This window comes from Heterocephalus glaber, unplaced genomic scaffold, assembly GCF_053883595.1.
Source record: "Heterocephalus glaber isolate CG9 unplaced genomic scaffold, H.glaber_assembly_v1.0 deba00000331, whole genome shotgun sequence".
NCBI lineage: Eukaryota > Metazoa > Chordata > Mammalia > Rodentia > Bathyergidae > Heterocephalus > Heterocephalus glaber.
In genome coordinates this window covers 65,892,505-65,909,186 of record NW_028258142.1, presented here as the reverse complement: position 1 = coordinate 65,909,186, position 16,682 = coordinate 65,892,505, and the positions used below count along the sequence as shown (strand labels likewise).

The 16,682-nt window shown below is 39.4% G+C and overlaps 1 protein-coding gene across 2 annotated transcripts in view; it reads right to left on the bottom strand.

Annotated features, from left to right (window-relative positions):
* Positions 1–2,840: 2,840 nt before the first annotated feature.
* The window catches only part of Vapa (VAMP associated protein A), a 32,653-nt gene continuing 18,811 nt past the window's right edge, over positions 2,841–16,682 (bottom strand). The window contains exons 5-7 of one of the 2 annotated variants that reach the window (XM_004853238.4): positions 10,757–10,891; positions 6,564–6,737; positions 2,841–3,600 (exon numbers count right to left, since the gene is read on the bottom strand). In XM_004853238.4, the coding sequence (XP_004853295.1) occupies positions 3,442–3,600; positions 6,564–6,737; positions 10,757–10,891 (468 nt within the window). In that variant the 3' untranslated portion in view covers positions 2,841–3,441. The remainder of the gene's footprint in view (positions 3,601–6,563; positions 6,738–10,756; positions 10,892–16,682) is intronic. The other variant, XM_004853239.4, reaches the window with a different exon arrangement.

Genomic DNA, 16,682 nt, shown 5'->3' with positions numbered 1-16,682 from the left:
AACTGATCCATAATTTGGCCTTTTATAATTCACTTTCCACACTGCTTAAGATGCTATTCTGCTCTGAGAAATGGAGGTGGGAGGGCCTGTACACTCACCCTCCTCTGCTGCAGCCCGAGTTGCCTGGCACCCCAAGGTAACTGCTCCTGCAGAGCCCAAGGCGAGGCTTCTCCCACATGGGCTTTCAGGGTGGAGCTGCAGACCGGCCGCCCAGCTCCAGGTCTGTAAGCAAGACCCTGCCATCAGGAGTACTGGCTACCGATCCTTAACAACATAAATGTACCAGCCATCACATTATGTTGAAATAAAATTTGTTTTTATTGTGGAAAGGAAAATGACACTTCACCACATTTTCAAACAGTTTATTTACTCACAATAGTTTAATTTCCCTTGAAAGCTAGAAAATAAAGATCGCTTATATCTTCTGATTTTGTTTTTCCATACTATTAAGCCTATCTTCTGATTTTGTTTTTCCATACTATTAAGCATTGCTCTTTCCCTAACCCTCCTAAAGGTCAATGTTTAAAATCTATGCACACACCAAAGTCATTAATAGGAATGTGCAAAGCTCTATGGAAACTATCATTTAAGGGTTTTTAAAGTAGATCACAATTTAGAGACATACTCCGTGATCTGTTCTTATTTTTAACAAGTGTTATAATTCTTTTTCAAAGCAGTATCATATTTTCAGAGTACAGCCCAAAGTATTCCCTTTTCATATACTGTAATATCAATTTCAGAACTTTTCACCGAAGAAAAATTAAGAATATTATTTCTTTGACCAGAATTTCTGAATCGGATATTTTTCTCCAAGTGTCATCTCTCTTCTTTCCTTTAAAGATAATATACCATACTCAGAACACAATTCTTAAATTTGCTTCTTGTAAATACACAATTGGGCAAAATTAAGGTACATTAGTTCTAGAAAGAATGAAGGAAAGTAGTGTATTTAGCATCACATGTGAACTTAAGGCCTTAAGTTAACTTGGTTGAAATTTCAGTGCTAGCAACAGTGTAAACCCCCATGCTTACATACACCAGTAAGCAGATCGACAAAGCAAACATTTCTGAACATACGATGAACAATTCATAAATCATCAGCCAGTTAGTACAGGCAGACTCTTCTGAAAGCATTAAGTATTGGTAGTAAAATAACCTGATCACATTTCACAGAACAATTAAAAAGTCCTAACCAATCAAAGCATCTGCTGATACACAGTTAAGAAACCCACATTTACTTCTCAAGATGCTAACAAAGACTACAGTTTTTCTCAAAATGCCTCCTAAAAATACACAGTAATGTCTATGGCCCATGTGGGAGGCATTGCTAACCTAAACACTACATTACATACATGAGACACAGCAGGCCTGTAAATACGGTCTTATGACAGAAAATCTCACAACCACTTATTAAATAGCATCTTATGTTCACTATTTCAGCTGTCTTTCAAATGAGGACAATTCCTTTCCTACAAAGTTGCCAGTAAAGACAAAGCTGGAGTCAGGAGTCAGAACGCTAACGCCAGCTTTGTCTCTACCTACCTGCAGGAGAGAGGAAAGTTCTCCCAAACCCTCAGAAGGCCTCCGATTCTTCCCTCAACTACAAACAAAGGAGCTGAACAAAATGAATCCTAAGGAGCATTCCCATAAAACGGGATTTTGCTAAACTGTTGAAAACTGAAAAACATTTTAAAAGGTATTTATGAAATATCAAGCTTGATACTTATCAATGATGACAGTTATATATAAGAGAGCTTCAGGCCAAGTAATTACTGACTGCGTGTATGGGATGGAAATACAACTTTTTCAGCATGCTTTTCCAGTTATCAGAAAAGAAGGGGTTTACAATAACAGTAAATCATACAGCAATGGAAACAGTACCAGCAGCAGCATGCTAGTACTGACTAGGAATTACTCGTGTTTGCTTTAGTAACTTTTGCTCACAAGCAAGAGGTTTTATAAAAAGCTATCAGAGCACAAGAACACAACACACGTGATCTGACAAACTCAAAACACATCTGAAATGAAACAGCCAAATTATTTCAGGACACTTCACTTTTTTAAAGATGTGTATGCAGACCTGGGCTACCACGCTTCACTGCACCACACAGAGTCTCAAAACTCAAATTCCTTTCACAAAGCTAACACTAATTTCCAAGAATAAAAATTCAGTTGTATTAGAATGCACTCAGCTATGTTCCCTGGTTCCAAAACTTTCCAACCTAGTATGAATTCAGTAAATGAAGACAGAAGACTAAGTACAAGAAAGTATTGGCCCCTGCAAGGAATATTCACATGGACAATGTGTTTCATGTGCTTAATAGATTTGCAAAGGAAAAGATCACTTTTCACAAAAAAAAATCTCCAAGGCTTGCTCAGTAACACAAAATTTCCATAATGAAAATCTGAGTGTCAACTTGGACAGGAAAAAACAGCTACTTTTGACTATTATGAAACGTGTGTGAAGTAGTAAGAATTATTAGGCTGGGTAAATACTTGAAAACCTGGAGTATGTCCTCGGTGAAGACACCAAAAGAACCCGATGAAGAATGGGTTTATCAAGTGGCCTGGGGACACACATATACTCACTAAAGTTGTAGCACTTTTATTTTCATTGCATTTGCCTGTATTTCTTGAAAACAAACCAATTACGATTTTCCAAAGGCAAGTTAAAATTTTATCAATGATTTTCCTTAATAGAATGAGGACTTTTAATTATAAATACTGTACTACCTATAAGGAAGAGTTTCAATGCTGGAGAAAATTATGCATTTTAAATTTCAAACACCACACCGTGGCCTTCCTGACACCCTCTAATGACAACACAGACACAATCAAGCTATCGAGCAAGAATCTGTTAACAGTTTTATTTTTTATGTTAAATACCATGGGACAGGATTGTAAGGATGAAAAACTCAGTGAACAGTTGCCTCACAAGGGTAAGAAAAATTCTGCCATGATATTAGCAAAGGTAAAGGAGAAAACGTACACGGTAAGAGGCACCATTTCCCCGCAGAACACCTCTTGGCATTTCCTGAATGAGTGATATTAGCAATCTAAATAAATCATGTTTCAAGAGGTAACAGCAACAGATAAAATTTAAAGGGATTATTAAAATAACATTTACAAGACTCTGAACAATTCTTGAACTCTTATTAAAACCACAAAGAAAACAATTCTTTATTATGAATTTCATGAAGGACTGAGTGTGCCACTGACCCTGCTAGTGATGACTTGGTGATAGACAACCTGTCCAGCAGCCAACAGTTTTTACTGTTTTCTAACCATAAGAGATCATTAGAGGCAAAGCCTGTATTGACGCTGTACACACAAAAAAATGGTCACTGAGGGCCATACTACCAGTGAAATGGTAGGTAAACAAATCTTTTTCTGGTCAAGAGAAAAAAAAAAAAAAAGGAATAGCACTCTGCATGCTTCACTCTACAAGATGAACTTCCCTAGAAAGAACCCGATGAAGATGGCTGCGATCACAACGAGGAGTGAGGGGAGAGGACTGGTGACGTTGTCTCTGAAGGACGTGGCCGAGGGCAAGCCAGGCTTCTCCGAATGTGCTACCTTCCTGAGCCTTAAGCCTTCCTCCTAGGGGAAAATGCACACAGAGAGATTTTAAACACAAATATGCATACACATGACACCAAAGCTAGAAGACTGCAGAGAAGAAAGCAGAGGGATGGAAGCAAGGATTAACTGCTAGCCCAGTGAGGAACTCTGTGGACATTCTAACACTGGACTTTAGTGATGGCTGCCCAATCCCCTCAAGTTACTATCACTAAATCGTACACTCACAATGAGTGTCTCCATAGGACACACAATTACATCTCAATAATACTGACTTTAAAACTGGAACTAAGAAATATATCCTAAAATACTAATCCTGTGCATATATTTTAAATTGGTTTTACCTATCCTAGCTCAATCAGGCAGAGAACCAGGAAGAAACCCTAGTCTGACGGGTTTGCTGACCCTACAACTCAGGAGCCTGCACAGGACAGGCACAGGGCATACTCTGTAGAAGAGATATTACAGGATTTGGGGAAGGGGTTTCAGGAGGAACTCTAAATAATGCAACATTTTTATATACTCTAAAGCAAAGCAAGGAAGGATGTGTCTGCAAGGATTCGAACCAAGTCTGGACTTCAAAAACCACACAATTCTATTTCTCTAAAAGCTATAAATTAGGGCTGGGGATTTAGTTCAGTGGTTCCGGCGCCTGCGGTGCAAGCACAAGGCCCCAAGTTTGATCCCCAGTACCAAAAAAAAAGAAGAATACAATAAAAGCTACAAATTAAGATGGACATCGGGCCAGGGATTTAGCTCAGTGGTTCCGGCGCCTGCCTTGCAAGCTCAAGGTCCCAAGTTCAATCCCCTGGTACCAAAACCAAAAAGATGGACGTGGACTGCCACACACCAGAACCTCTGTTTGAAGTTCTCACCTGGACTGGGAACTGAGCCTGCTTCTCTGTATCAGTGACTCAGGGCCTCCAGGCAAGGGTGGCTTACTTCCTCTGTACTGAAAGGGTCTCACACAGCAAGTTTCCCAAATGCTAGGTCACCAGGACATGGTTTCCCACAGGAAAGCAGCAGTCACTCAAAGTGGGTCAGGACACTACGGGGAAGTGACCTGGGGAGATACTGACACCTGTGAACTAGGCAGCTAGCCTTAACCCCATCACCAGCCCGACAACAGCAGGCTGTTGGTCACATTTCACATGTCTCCTCTATGTTTCTGTATACAGACAGCCCCCAACTTCATGAGGGCCCAGCTGACTGAAGTTTGAATTGTGACCTTTCTCCGGCCTAGCAGATGCAGTCTGATCCCCTCTGGAGATGCTGGGCGGCTTGCAGCCGGCCCTCCAGAACAAGGGGACACTGTTTTGTAGCGTGCTGTGCTAAAGAGGATGCACGGCAGCTTAGGTGTACTGAGCATATGGCACCTCGGTTCACAAACTCGATTCTGGTCACAAACCAAGCTGGACGAGAACCAAATCAAATTCCATGTTTAAGTTCACTGTTGACCTTATGGGAAAATTTTATTCAGTTCTCATCCAGTTCAGTTTGCAACCAGAATCATGGAGAACTGAGTTTGTGAACTGAGGTACCACTGCATTTTTAACTCAGTAACATTTTGAACTTAGGATGAACTTATGAAGTATTTCAAGGAGTATGTGAAAAGAATACTCCGAAAGAATACACCTGAGTGACCTAACATCATACTATTTTCTTTGCACTGCGGCTATTTTTTGGAATTGGGTTCTGGGGCAGGGCGGGTCGGGTCTTATGTTAATTATTAATTCCAGATAAGAACAGCAATGAGTCTCAGCCCCAGCCATACATTACAAACACTTTAGAACTTTAAAACCATCTCTGGGTCTGGGCTGGACCTAGCCGTCTGTGTTTAAAGGCTCACTGGGTGACTCAGATGCAGAGGCTAGATGAAGTGAAGGCTTTAAAGTCTAAAATGTAATGTGAAAGTACTCAGGTACTGAACGAAGTAAGTACTCATTACTAGCAAATTATGCAGAAGCCTCAAATATATATAGATCCATGTCAGTCCCTCCAGCAGACGTCCAGCGTTCAACAGAACATGAGTCACTGCTCTTGGCCGTACATGGATGCAGACAGTAAAGCCCTGCCCCTGAGGACTGCACACTCCAGGGAGAAAGCCTCCTGACAGGGAAAGTGGTAGGAGGTAGCAGACACTCATGAACACAAATGAACAACAGTCCAAGACAATTTTTTTTGTTTTGAAGGGAGAGAAAACTACATTGAAAAAATACAAAAAAGACAAGAATTAGATAGTGAAAAGTGTGCACACTGTGCGGTACAGAAGGACAGGTCCAAGGCCTTGGAGATACAGTGAGGAGAGCTCATGCCGAAGCAAGAGGAGTGACAAAGGAGCTGCTTCTCGGGTATTCTAGTTCAACACACTACAACACAAACACAACATGGGCAGCAAATGCGAGCCATATGTGTGATTTTATGTGTTTAATAGCAAACTGAAAGAGTAAAAATAAATTGACAAAATTAATTGTAATATATTTATTCAACCCAATCTACCCAACATATGATTTAAATATGTAACAATATAAAAAAGACAGTTTACCTTTTTTGGTATTAAGTCTCCAACTCTGGTGTGTATTTCACACTCATAGCACATCTCAATTTGAACTAATCACTTTTCAAGTGCTCAACAGCTCCACAGACTAGTGACACTAAATGACAGCACAGTGGTAGGTGACTCACTGTGACTGGGACACAGAACATAAAGGACAGCAGAAACAAGGGAGGAAGTAAGCAATGTCACAGGCCACTCCACGAATTCTTTAAGATGTCTGCTAAGGAGAGAAATCCGTGGGCCACCAGAAGCCACAGTAAGACTGTTAAAGAGGATGGGACATGGGCAGAGGCCAGGACACAATCCAAGTGGGAAAAGGAGAAGGAGCTAACCATAGAGGAACAGCAGAAATGCTCGCGAAGTGGCTTAATAATACAGGTCTCACACCTTTGTTCCAACTGACTTAGTGTCCACCAGCAGAACTTACTCTCAGGTGTCGATTTTCTTCTGACAGCTTCATCATTTCTCCCTGAAGTCTTTTACACTCTTCCATGAGCTTCCGCGTCTCAGTATCACTGAGTGAAACACTGTGCGGTTTTGGCATGGGTCCGTCTTGTTTAGATGCATTCAGCGGGACAGCTTTGCTAGGTTCCATATCGTTCTGCATTACAAAGACATTGGGAACTTTTAAACTAACCAAATCTTACAGATTTTAAACAAAACTCTGAATTCTACTTCCTTCTTTTCAAAATTAAAAAAAAAAAACCTTGAAAATTTTTCAATTTCATTGATAAGATTTTTTTTTTTAATACCAAATTACGGTCATCTGCAAACAATTTTAAAAGAACTAAATCAGTAAATGTCACCAGTTAGGTAAATCAATAGGCAGCCCACTACCTCCTCTACTCCCATAATCCTTAGCACTTACCTTACCAGAGCATTTATTATATACCATAATAATGTATCTCTGAAGTTCTTTCCTATAATACCTCAAAGGCTGGGAGAGCAAGAACCATTTCTCCTTGTATTTTCCCTAAACTCAGCACTTTGGCCAATAGTAGTTATTCAATTAAAGTATGCTGGATGACTGATGCCAACCAAAATCCAAATATGAAGGTCATTTTCAGTGCTGATTCTGCAATTCAAATGAGGATGGGGAGGGAGGCAGGGGAATGTTATCATAATCATTCCAGATGAAATTAGGAACTAAGAAAAAACATTTTTAAAAAAAAACACCTAACTTCTATTAATGGAAAAAGAACTGAAGCACACACAACTATTTAAAGGGAGACAGTGACACTAACATACCACTCCAACAAAAGAAGAGGCTGGGGATCAGAAGGCTAATCTTAAGATTCCTTTAAATCCTTAGTAATATTGTTTTCTTTTACGGATGTGATTCATTATGGAATTCTACTTAAGCAGTACTTAAGATACTTTTAAACTATGGAGAAGTGAAAATTTTTCATTCTTACCAGCATCATTAACCAAGTTAAGGATCTATGGCAGTACATGGCCCTAAATGCCTCAATACCCTTCCTCTCAGCAGCCTTTATGCCACCACCCACCATAACAGCATCAGTGCATAAGTATTTGTTTATTTTAATGAGATGTTTAATTGTTAAAAAATCTAGAGGGCTGAGGCTGTTGCTCAGTTAAAGCATTTGCCTAGCACACGAGGCCCTGGGTTAGAGCCCCAGTGCGCGCGCGTGCACACACACACACACACAGTTTTAGATAAAGACATAAAACCTACTTTATTCAGACATAAACTGCCAGCAAAGGCATTTACAAAAGCATGCATTCCACAGTATTCATTCACATGTAAGAAAAGTCTTTGTTCAAGGGGCAAAACCAGGGTTTCTTATAAAGACAACGTAGTTTTATCAGTATGCCTAAATACTTGTAAAATTTAATGTTACAATGAAGTTCTCATGTACAACACTATACACTGGATCTGTGTGCACTTTTCAGTTTTTCTTCAGGCATCACGGGACGGGCCAGAGGGGTTTGAAGAAACCTAGTTCAGTGTTTTCTGAGTTCTTCTTAGTTTTTTTGTTCTTCACCCTCTTCTCCCAGTTTCCAACTACCTCTACTACTAAAAAACTGGTGCATACAGATTTTGCTCACTGCCAACATTCTTTCCTCTACTCTGTTCCTTACTAGTAACTAGGTTTACTTAAAATGATTTTCTGAGCATGCCTGAACACCATCACACCAACCCGCACAAGTCCAATGTCTGACAACAAGGTGAAGAAAGCACTGTTCAATAAGGTGGCAACTAAAGAGCTTCAGGTTTTGGCTAAGAATGGAGGGAAAATCATACTCATGTCAGAAAGCTGACCAATTAAGAAGACATAAATAAGGCCAACAAGGAGAAAAAAAGCAAAGAATCATCAAGCTCTTCATAACTCAATTTTCAAATTTTGAAATTCTCACAAATTTAAAATTGTAAGAGGAAATTATCACCTGTTACCTCATTAACACAACAAAATTATTTACATTATCTTCCAATTTTTCCAAATGCATTTTATAAAATCAGCCTATATAATACTGCCTTGTTTTACTGATGTACATGCATTTCCTTTAATTATCATTTTAAAGGATACAATGTCATTAAATAAGTGTATTTTATCCTTTATTAAAGTTATTTAAACTATTAACATTTGTTAGAAGTTGGATGGTAGCTTCCCATTCTTTGCAATTTTAAATAAGGAATCAATGAATATCTTCTTCTAGTGGTAGAAATAATTTTTTTATATTCAAGTTTTTCTTAATGAAGTTACACTGGCTTTATAACAAAAAGAAAATCTCCATTTGTAGAGCATAAAACATTAAGGCTAGAATCCAAAGGATACATAGTGAGGATTAAACACACTTCAAAAGTGAGTCACATATGTTGTGTGTCATTAAAAGTTACACAGAACACAGGCCATTTAAGCCCCCTACAAACCAGTTAACATCTACAGCAGATGGAAAGTAATCTATTTATGAACACTGAATGTGTAACACATGTAACCTCACTTAGCTGGGAACTAAGATAGGGAAGGGCAAGTTATTCATGGGGACGATCCGAAGAGCCTGGCGGGAAGCACTGAGCAGCTGTGACTGAGCACACACTTCCCCCCCCAGGAGCTCCCCTGGGGAGGAAAGAGCCTGGTCCTTGAGAACTGCTTCAGACCAATCCAGGAGACTGGCTGTTCTGAGAACCACGAAACAAGCAATCCAGGACTCAACACACTGTGACTCATAAAAAACTGGTAAGTGGTGAAATTATCTTAATTTATATTTAACACTGCAACTTAAAATAAGCTGAAAGATCAAGGCTGTGTGTGTGTGTAAATTAAGGTAAAACAACACATCACATGCTGTACACACAGTATCCCACTATTTTACTTAATGTATGTACTGTATGTCTCTATTCATTTTCAACAACCATCAGAGTTCTAATCTCAGTATTACAAGTAATTCTACTGGAGGTAATCAGAAAGAGGGAATCAGGCGGAACACTTGGCGGAGCAAGTTTTCAAGGATGCCCTGGGCTGAACACAGGCGTAAAAGGCATAAACAGGGAGCTACAATCTTCTGACTCCTGTGAGAAAGGGACATCGCTGTGTACAAAGGGGTAAGGCCAAAGGCAAGACCTACAGGATGAACTGTCAGAACTGAAGTTTTACCCTGTGAATTAAGAGACAATATATAAAAAACAAAGTTGGCCTGGGGATTTAGCTCAGTGGTTCTGGTGCCTGCCTTGAAAGCACAAGGTACCGAGTTCGATCCACGATACCAAAAAAAAAGGAGTCCTGTGAAAACCAAAGTTCCCTGAAACACTTTCCTACTTTAAGCATCCATTTTACTGTTTCTCTAATCCCATGATTCCTAGAAGTAAGTAACTCCAAATCACACACACAAAAAGGCTATTTAAAGAATTATATTTTTACTTTTTTTTTTTTTGGTATCGGGGATCGAACTCGGGACCTTGTGCTTTCAAGGCAGGTGGCATAACCACTAAGCTAAATCCCCGGCCCTAAAGAATTATATTTTTAAAGCCTTATTGGTATGCAAGTATTTTCATAACCCAAATAAGTAAAAAAAGGTATATCCATTCCAATAACAAAAAAAAAAAAAATCAGTTACCTTACTGGTGGAGCAGCATTTTACTTGAGTGAATATTAAGAACACACACATTCATATACATACACACGCACACACAAAATTAACAAATTACATTATGACCTTTTTTAGGGCTTCAGCTATAAATTCTCCTCCACCGGGGGTTTGTATATAATCAACAATAGCAGTTACAGGGAGGTTCTCACATCCGTATTTGACAATAAAATGTAAAGCATAATTTACCTTTTTTTCTATAAACACCAACACTTGTCTGAAGAGCAGGGTCTGCCAGCTCCAACAGCGTATGCTCCCAAATCTCATTTCACTAACTTAACGTTCACTTGCTTTTGTCCTGCTCACTACTATGCTCCTCCTAAGTATTAGGTTTTTTTAGAACAGAATCATCTGTGTGCATGATTTTTAAGTGCTTTGAATTTCTACTGTAATTTTAAATACACTTGGAAAATCTACCTAACGTAAAATCAATACCACTCTCTGCTAGGTCTCTACAGGAACTTAGCGGTGGCCCTGGGAGAGCCCTAAGTCTGTCAGCTCCCTGTGACAAACCTTCTGCTTCTCCTGTGCCAGCACACTGAGTTTCCTGGCTTCGCTCGTCCTGGGATGAGTGGCGGGTGCTGCAGCTGTGTTGCTGGCTCTGTTCACCAAGCTGACGGGCGGAGCTGTCCCTGGTGGAGTTACACCCTGAGATGGCGCGGATGGAAACACATGCTCAGATTCACATCTGACTGATTCCTCCTGTGTGACACTGGGAATGCCTAACACAGACAGCATTAGGCTCTAATGCAGTCACATTTAACTCTATAAATATGCATTATGCATAAGAAACAGTATTAATGAATAATAGCTTTATTAAAACAAAAATGTTTCTGAACTAATTTTTTATATTTCCCAAATAAAATTAGCTATGGTCTATTTGCATTATGTTCATTTATTAAATGAATATATTCATGTTTTCTTACTTTTGATAACATTCAACTTGAACTTTTACCCTTTGAAATTCAAAATGTAATGCTCTGTAAACCTCTTACACTGAAAAACACACACATACAAACATAACCACACACACATGCTCACACACACAAATACCAGACCAATAAATGAATTCAAAGACTCATATAACCTTCTGGTTAGCTTACTATTAATTCCATAATTCTCTTCCTATCTTTTCAAATTCCTTTGGTACAGATAAAAATATTGTACAAAAAGGTGAGAACAGACTTTAAAATACATTATCTATTCTTTGTCTCAATAGGAAATGTATATTTTAACCATAAAAATTTATATCCCTGAAATCCCTGTTCTTTACAGCCTTTGTAGCTTTCCCCAAAACAAATTAGTATTTTTTTCTGGAAAATACATCACCATCAGAGGTTAGCTACAAGGCATAAAGGAAATGCAATACATTCAAGAAATCTAAAAAATGTCAAGCAGAGAGCTTGTCAAGCCTCAAAAATTTCTCAACCACTCAGTCCTAAAAACAACCACCATCACTCATCGGACACCATCTGTCATACAAAGCTGGTTATGTCAAACCCTGAGAAGTCCATCTCCTACAACAGCCAGCACACCAGCATTGCCTGCCATGCACTGTCACGCACCCAGCAAACACCCCAAGTGGTTCTGTGGTCCTAGCCTTCACTACAGCTCCATTGCAGACAGCGACAGGCACACAGACGCACTGCTGCTCCCCAGGGCAAAGACAACTACACTATCAGTGTAGCTGAGGACAGTATTCATCTATTCCTGCTGTCCAGGAAAAATTAATAGTACCTCCCTATAGTCTAATGGGTTCCTGGATTTCCTTAGTCATCCATCTATGATCCAAACCAAAAAGCTTTTTCCCCAAAAGAAGCCTACCGTGAAATGATAGATGAATAAAATAAATTTGAACTAACTTAAAAAATAACTTCTTTAAAATATAAAACTAAATTGGGCTGGGGATTTAGCTCAGTGGTTTCGCCGTCTGCTGCGCAAGGGGCAAGGACCTGAGTTCGATCCCCAGTACCAAAAAATAAATAAATAAATAAATAAATAAATAAATAAATAAATAAATAAATAAATAAAGCTAAAAACATGGACTAAACCATTATACTTCTAAAGCTGCCTCCTTTTAATATCATACAAGATGATCACAAAATTTTTATCATTTTCTTATGTATTCAATGACACAGTCCTAAAATTCTAAAGAAACCAACAACATAAGTAGTAACATTCTTTTCCCACTGTTTTAAGAACATGTGAATGCCTAAGAACTAACAGTTTATCTAAAAATAAAGATCCTCAAACAAGTGTGGTATACTTAATCTACAGTACTTAAATGCCTGCACATTCTGTTGCGGGGTATGGAAGACATGGTGGGGCAGGACAGTGAGGGGTGGGTGGGGTGGTTTTACCTAAGAAACATTAAATCAAAAAATCACCTACATCTGACGTCTGTCCATGTTTGGGAAGAAAACATCTACTGTGAAATCTAACTGCTCTAATTACCAAATGTTTCCAGGCTGACTATAAAGATCAAATTCTGATGACCAATTCTTTAAGTAGTACCCAAAAACCTAGTAACTAAGTGAGGTGATGGATATGTTAATTAGCTCCACAGTGGCAATTATTTCACAATGTACACATACGGAAACAAAAATAATAATAATGTAAATGTGTACAGGACCTACCACTGCTCCAAACACTGCACATGGCTGAATACCAACTACTGTACGTGTGCCATCCAGACAGCTACATGTATCACGCTGTAAGTTTTCACCTACAAACTGAATTTTGATGATATACTTATTACAACATACTAATAAATAAACCAAGCTTGGGAGTGTGGTCAGTGGTAGAGGCCTTGCCTAGCATCTAAAAGGCCCTGGGTTAAGGTCCTAGCATGGCTGAAGAAACAAACAACACACCTTATCCCATTATCCTTGCTGCTTTCGAAGGCCGTTCTGGAAGTCCTCTTTCCTGAGTGTCTTTAGTTGTGCTGCCGTGGCTGCCTCGATGTCCTTAATTCATTTAAAACTTTTGTCTTTCATAATCATTTTGACATTGGGGAAAAGCCAGTTGCACAGTGCCAGATCTAGTGAATAAGGCGGATGGGGACACACGGAAGTTTTTATGAGCCTGCCTTTTCGGTGGATGGCCCCCTGGCAGCAGCACTTACTGTACTCTGATCCCATTTCAAAAACGTTCACAGAAGAGGCCTGTTCCAGAATGCCCGGGAAAGTGGAAGGGATGATGGGATCAGTGTGCTCAAGGCACAGGAGAGTCTTTTGAGAATGATTAATGGCAACGTGTCTTTTTCCTGTAATAAATCTTTTAATTTAAACATTTGCCATATATTTCCATCACACCTCATACATAGTTACAAAAGTTTTATCTTTAATTGTTATAAATAAACACAAACATTCTTACACAAATTCTACACCATCACAAAGACTCCACTTTGTGCACAAAGGCAGGACTGAACTGATGCTGGACAGGAAGCCATGAATGAACTGAGGACCGCAATGGCACTGAGCCTGCGGAGACGACCTGACTGAAGCACATCTTCTCATCATAAACATTCCTTGCAGCACCCACAGGTTCACACCTCCACAAGAGTGCACACAGAAGAGTTTTGTTTTGGTTGCGGGGGGGGCTTTTGCTGAGGCAGGGTATCTCACTACATAGATCAGGCTGGCCTTGAACTCACTATGTAGCCCAGATTGGCCTTGAGCTCATGGTGATCCTTCAAACAGAATAGTATTTTTTAAAGTATGTTTTTCAGAATGTTAGATACTCCAGGAGAATTCCGTTATATTAAGCTTTTTAAATGCTAGTTTAAGCATACTTCTTTAAATGCAGATGTCACAGCTTTCAGCTTGTAAATACACAATGTGATTCTTTCCAGAAGACACATTGTTTTCCATGTTTTTCCTAACTCTTCCAATACAATACAATTTGGGAAATACTGCCTTAAAAAATACAGATGTTGGGCTGGGGATTTAGCTCAGTGGTTCCGCCTCCTGCCTCTCAACCACAAGGTCTTGAGTTTGATCCCCAGTACCAAAAAATAAATAAATAAAATACAGCTGTTTGGTTGGGGATTTTTTGTTTTTGGTTCTGTTTTGTTTTGATTTTCGCCTTCATTTTTTGAGACAGTCTCGCTATGTAGCCCAGGCTAGCCTCAAACTCAGGCAATCCTTCTGCCTCAGCCTCCTGAATGATCAGATTTCAGGTGTGTGCCAACACGCCTAGCTTACAGTTGTATTTTAACAACTCTTCTGAATATATTAAGTCTACATCTAACTTGTACATTATAGATACAATTTTTGTATATTTGAATTATATAAATTTGAAAGGAAATACTGGAAAAGTGTCATTTTATATGCAAAACTTGAACTGTGAACTCCAAACACTGAAATGAACAGCCATCAAAAATTACAATCACAAGTTAAACTGTGTGTGTGTACTGTTCAGCTGGCTCTACTCTTCCCAGAACCACTGTTTGATTGTGCATGCTCTAAGTTATCCAAGATCTTCAAAAGCATTTCCTACCCATAAATGCAATATTTGTAAGAATAAAACGATCTGTATACAGTGTATCCTCAAGTTACAACTAGCCTGACATACGAACAACTTGGGTTATGACCAGAATTTTAGTTTTAATTTACAACCAAAGTCTTAAGATCTGAATGCCGGTGGTTTGTGCTTCCGGATGGTCTCAGGTATACTTAACCCTAAAGAGCTCTGGATGGAACGTTACAACATCCTTTCCTATGAGGGGTTCATTGAATGGGCCGATCAATGTCTCTCTAAGGACACTGGGATCTGCCTGTGTACAACAGAGAGACTTTGAAGGCTGTGTCGAGGAGCCTGAGCCTTCACTGACCAACTTGGGTTAAAAGCAACCCTCAGGAATTGAGTTTATAAGTCAAGGGTCCACTGTAACTCTATGTGCACTGGACACAATTTTATCATTAAAATGTCACCTTTCCAAAGCACTTTCAAATAACAAATGGGTCTCCACTCTAATCTCAGCCAAGGTTTGACAGAACTTCTGACAAAATTAAAAGTCAATCTTTGGGGGCCGGGGATGTAGTTCAATGGTGCCATGCTTGCCTTGCAAGCACAAGGTTCCGAGTTCAATCCCTGGTACCAGGAAAGAAAAAGTCAATCTTTACCCTAGTACCGATTGTGTTTTTGAAATAACATCTCCCACAAAAATGCCCCAGAGCTCCTTGAAGAAATGCTTGATTCCAGATCTGGGCCTGAAGCCAGGCATGGTGACACAGGCCTGTGATCTCAGCACTTGAGAGCCTGAGGCAGGAGATTGCTGCGAATTTGAGGGCAGAGGGGGCCATGTAGTTCAGGGTCAGCCTAGACTACATTGTGAAACCCTGTCTCAAAACACAAAACAGAACAACAAAAACAGATCTGGGCCTTGAAAAATCTTGGCATATTAGGTATTAAGAAAGTTAAGGCCAGGGATTTAGCTCAGTGGTTCTGCCACTTGCCTTCCAAGCGCAAGGTCCCGAGTTCAATCCCCAGTACCAAAAAAAAGGTAGCAAAGACTACTAGGGACAAGAGGATTCAAGATCCAACCTGAAGAATCTCCTAATTCAATCTGAGCACCAATGATAATAAAACAAGGAGCTGAAACTCAAATGTTCATTTAAACCCATGAGCTTTAACAATATACAGAGTGAGGGTTGGAGACTTAGCTCAGTGGTTTCGTCGCCTGCTGCGCAAGCGCAAGGACCCGAGTTCAATCCCCAGTACCAAAAAAAGATCAAAACATCATAGTAAAAATGGACCATTAGTTTAAAAAAAAAAAAGAAAGAAAGAAACAAGGCAGGCACTACGGTGATGTACACCTCCTGGCCCAGCTACTCGGAAGGCTGAGAGGGAAGGGTCCCTTGAGCCCAGGAGCTCAAGACCAGCCTGGGAGTCGCAGCAAGACCCTATCTCCAAATAACAAAACAAAACAAAAAAGAGAATTTTTTATCTCAATCTCAATTCAAACAAACTGTAATAATCCATCAAAATTTAATGAAATTCATTTGTGAGATAAATCTGAATGCTGCCTGGATAGTTTGATATTAATAATACATAAAACTTTGAAAGGCACAACTAATAGTATTAACGTTAAAATTCTTTCTTTTTTAAGGCCTTTGAAAGATATATGGCAAGTTACAGATGAACTTACGTACTTGCCTTAAAATAGTATGTGAGACATAAAGCCCTGGGGTTTGATGAAATAATAACCATGAACAGGGTTATTGTACTTACTCTTCCTGCTTTTTTTTCTAGGTGTCATCTAATGCCCAGACTTGGAAAATAATTTTTTGTTTAAAAAAAATCATGATCTTTAGCAGAGATTTTCTACAGCTTAATTACAATTTCTACCACAAATCCAAGCAGCTTGGTTAGTGAAAATGCATTCTGATGCTAGTTCAAGACTCTGGAGCACTCGGAAGTTACACATAGCCCTGGG